General features: G+C 56.7%; 1 protein-coding gene across 1 annotated transcript; it reads right to left on the bottom strand.

The window, feature by feature from the left end:
* Positions 1-382: 382 nt before the first annotated feature.
* Positions 383-4,305, bottom strand: TLX1 (T-cell leukemia homeobox 1). The gene is made up of 2 exons (XM_010000082.1): positions 4,064-4,305; positions 383-618 (listed from the first exon to the last, which is right to left on the bottom strand). The coding sequence occupies exons 1-2, from the start codon at positions 4,114-4,116 to the stop codon at positions 396-398; spliced, it is 276 nt and encodes a 91-aa protein (XP_009998384.1). The 5' UTR covers positions 4,117-4,305; the 3' UTR covers positions 383-395.
* Positions 4,306-4,382: the final 77 nt, after the last annotated feature.

Genomic DNA, 4,382 nt, shown 5'->3' on the forward strand with positions numbered 1-4,382 from the left:
CCAAAGGAAGTTTACTCTCTCCCAGCTGGGTGCTGGTGGCACTGTCTGTCAGGACTGGGCTTTCCTCTGGCAGCACGTCAGCAAGTTCACTGTCGACACCGGGCACAGAAGACTTTCAAGAGAACAAAAGGGCTGGGGGGAGGTGAGACACCACGGCTACTCCAGCAGCTCCACCGGTACAGAGAGTTTTTGGGGCGGTTTCCTTTCCTTGCAGTCCTTATGGAGGGTTCTCCAGCCATATATGTAGAATGCACATGTAGCCAGAGGACCATGGTGTGCCAGCCTTCCGTGGAGACAAACAGGAATGTCACACACATCCTGCCAGGGATGCCACGTGTCCCGCCAGGAACAGCCCCACTGGCAAAAGGTGCACGTGCCACAGGCGGGTGCAAGCCTTATTCACAAGCGGAGGCGACAGTGGTGACGCTGGTGATCTTGGTGGAATCATCAGACCAAGGCTGGAGGTTCTGGAGGGCGAAGAGAGAGGAGTTGTGGACGCAAATGGGGTCAGCTTGGATAGGCTGGTTGATGGTCTTTTGGAAGGCCTCCTGCTGCAGCTGCATGAGGATGCGGTTCGCTTGCTGCCGCTCGGCCTCCCGCTCCTCTGCCGTCTGCCTCCTAGGAGAGAGGGAGAGGTTAGGGGGGGCTGGTGGAGCAAAGGGCAGGCATCCCTGGAGAGAAAGGATTGTACTAAGAGTGTGGGGCTGTGGGGGTAGGAAAACACGGTGCCTGTCCATGGCATGGTCCCACACACCCTGCACAAACTGCCAGTACATCCCATGAACGGGGGGCTGTCTGTCTTACCGGCCCCAGCAAAAAGTGCTGATCAAAGAGACACAGGAGGAGCTCACGGCTGTGGTTTATTTTCTGCCTATGGGCAAAATACAAGAGCCAGGACATTCAACGGGGTTGCAAAAGGTCCAATTCCCTGCAAATGTGCTCTGTGCCACCAGCCAGGAGCGTGGGGCCGGAGCAAGGCAAGACATCCTTGACTGGCAATGCCACACAGCTGGAGATGGGCAACTTCACCCCAGGCATCCTCTTGCCTGTAGCCAGGCCTGCCATCTCCTCTACTAGGCTGTGGTGGCCACCTCATGAGAGTCTGGATGAAAGCAACAACACATCCATAGCAGGCAGGACAAAGATCAGCAAAATGTCAGTTAAGCACTAGAAACACATTTTTGGCAGTGAGACAAATCAAAGCCCAGAATAAACAGTCCAGTCAGGACAAAGGAGGATATTTTTAAGAACAGGTTGGACACGTATCTGTCTGGAACGACACTGGCAGAGCTGATCCTGCTGAGAAGGGAATTAGGGGCCTGCAAGGGTCCTCTCCAGCACTGGTAGGGTCCCAGCTCTGGGCTGTCAGAGGGGAGGAGGTGGGATAGGTAGAAATGGCCTGAACACACTTCAATCCACAATGAAAAATCCCATTCCCCCCTTGCGTGGATGGCAGGTCCACCTGGAGGCTGCACCTCTGCTTTCCCGGTGAACATCACCTGGCACCTTCAGTGATACTGCTGGGAAAGCCCAGGGGCAGCTCACAGTGCTGGTCCCAAAGCACTCCCTCCCCTCATTCACACCCAGCTGATGCTCTCCTGGCAGCTTCAGTGGATCAGTGACAGGGGAAACAGCAGCTTTTTAATTTAACAACTCAGGGGGACATGAGGTGTCTCATCTTTGGCTGCAAGGATTGGAAGTGGCAGCTCCAAGCTCCACAGTGACATCTTGGAGCAGAGGGCAGGGTGTTCCTGGGTCCCCACGGGGGAAGCAGTTGAGGGCTGGATGATGGGCCTCCAGGGTATCCAAGCCTCCAGGCGTGTGGCCAGGGCTCCCAACCCAGAGCAGACAGCTCAGGGCTCACTCCCTGCTCTAATCACTGTGTCAACATCTCACATCAGACATCCCAGGGAGAGGGAGCTCAGAGCTGCACGGGCCCTCCCCACACAGCCCAGGAGCAGCTCCATCTCTGCTTCGATGAATATTTAATTATTCCCTGCACAATGAAGAGATGCTCTGGGAGGAGAGAGGGAGCCCCACATCCAGGGTGGTCAGGAACACAGTGGCTGAGAACACCTGGCTGGGGCAAAGGCTCCAGGCTCCCAAGTATCTCCCTGCTCCAAGAAGCTGGCCTGTTCATGCATTCATGTCATATTGCAATTCAAAGGTTCAAATCTGTTCAGTCAGAGGAAGGAACTGAACCTCTAATGACCATGTCTCAAGCAAGAGCCCAAACCTGGGGAGGGGATCCTACAGCTACCTCCCTCCTGCAGAGCTGCCTGGGCAAGGAGCAGAGGTGAGACTTTCCCTTCGGCCTGCATTTATTTAAACAGCTAAATCCCTCAGAGGGCATAAATAACTCCTTCCTTAGACAGTCCTGCTGTCCAGCTCAGACTGTGCCTGCAAGCAGCTCCTTCCAGCACCCAGAGCTCCAGGCACAGCTGAAAGCCAACCACCCCATGCAGGGGCCCAGTGTGCAGCTGGGTGTTCTTTCAGCCATAGGTACCCACATCTCCACTGCAATACCCAACATGCACAGATGCAGAAAAACCAGAGCTTACGAGCTTGCATGCACTGGCTAATGCCAGTGGGGATTCTCTCATGTCTAATACTACAGCTGAGGTCAGGCTGCAGCTTTTCCCTTAGGCAGAACCAGTATTTATTTCCCTTAATGCAGCTGTTTTTTGTGAAAAACATGAATAGGTTTGTCTCCTCTGCTCCTCTGCCAAGGGAGGATGAACTTAGCCAACAGACGCAAGGAGTATTGACAGACAGATGGAGATCCAGCCAAGCTGCATTTGCCTCACTTCCTTAGGAAACTAGGTCTGAAGACATAGCTGACCCCGTTTACAGGACTGCTCCTTTTCTAGGACTCTGCTCCTGGCTAACAGAGGTGACTCTAGCTGAAGACTTCCTGGCACCTGGGAGCTACTCTTTCTCCATGGGCTCTGTAGGGAAGAACTTGCTAGAGGGAACATTCACCCATACCCTTGATTTCAAGTTCCTTGTCCCCCATTTTTTATCCAGTCTCTGCATCCACACACAATCCCTGTCCCATTTACCCTTAGGGAAGACCCTGGGGAAGCCCTTTTCCCTCACCACGAAGAAGCTACTGCCTGCCTACTCCCAAACACCCAACAACACCCTCCTTCTCTGCCCCTTGTCCAGGTCTCCCCCGAAGCATGCCTGTCTCCTGCCCAGGACAGGGGCTGCTCCCAGAGCCGGGGTGCCTCCCCCAGGGACAGTCCAGGAAGTTGCAGGGTCAAGGACACGGAGCCCGGAAGACTCGTGTGAGTCTAGACACCTCTTCCTCTGCTGCCCGGCTTCACCGGCACGCCCAGCAGGAGGGGGGGAAGCATTTCAGCAACGAGGTCTCCAGGGCTGCTGCCCAGGAGGCAACGGAGCTGCTGCACCCACTGGGCCCCCTGAGGTGCAGCCTGCACCCCTCCCAGAGCACACTGCACACACACACACACACGTGTGCACACATTAATTCATCCACATTGCATAAACGCACACCTACTTGCCTGCAGACCTGGTGTGCTCACACAGCACACACACAGCTCACGCAGAACACACGCTGCCTGCAGGCACAATGCACACGCACCCCTGTGCAGACGTCCCACTTCCATACACACCCACAGGCACGCTCACACACAGGCACAGGCATACACTGCGCGTGTGCACACCAGCGTGCACAGGGGTTCACACACAAGCATTCTCACGCCCTGCTTGCACGCCCGCCCAGAGGTGTGCACACGCACGTTGTGTTCACATGCACAGGGGTGTGCACACGTGGCCTACACACACCCCCCACACCCACGTGCACATTCATACCCACAGGTGCTGCGTACACATACATGGCTGCATACGTACACATGCATTTTTACACGTGTACACCCGCATTCACAAGCCCATACACGAGTGACCTTCCTGACGCCCGCACTGGCACGGCTTGCACGCCCACAGGCACCCACCAGTGCCCGCAGCAGAGCCTGCAGCAGCCGGGCCTACTCCTCCCGGTACCGGCCCCCCGAGCCCACTGACCCCCCCAGCCCCTCACCTCCACTTGGTGCGCCGGTTCTGGAACCAGGTCTTCACCTGGGCGTCCGTCATCTTGAGGGCCTTGGCCAGGGCAGCGCGCTCCGCCGAGGCCAGGTACTTCTGCCGGTGGAAGCGCTTCTCCAGCTCGCAGATCTGCAGGCGGGTGAAGGAGGTGCGGGGCTTCTTCTTCTTGGGGGGCGTGCGGTTCTGGTAGGGGTGACCTATACGGCGTGTTACAGTGAAGGGTGAGAGGGCCACTGGGGGGGACACGGGAGGAGGAGGGGGATGAGAGGCAAAGAAGCAAGCAGCGACACATCAGCAGAGCGGCTCCGGCCCCC

This window comes from Chaetura pelagica, unplaced genomic scaffold (genome assembly GCF_000747805.2).
Source record: "Chaetura pelagica isolate M959 unplaced genomic scaffold, ChaPel_1.0 scaffold436, whole genome shotgun sequence".
NCBI classification, from domain to species: Eukaryota; Metazoa; Chordata; class Aves; order Apodiformes; family Apodidae; genus Chaetura; species Chaetura pelagica.

Coding starts and splice junctions, on each gene's coding strand:
- TLX1 (XM_010000082.1), bottom strand. CDS start 4,116: ATGACGGACGCCCAGGTGAAGACCTGGTTCCAGAACCGGCGCACCAAG. Junction 619..4,063: donor AACCGGCGCACCAAGTGGAG/GTGAGGGGCTGG, acceptor CCTCTCTCCTAG/GAGGCAGACGGCAGAGGAGC.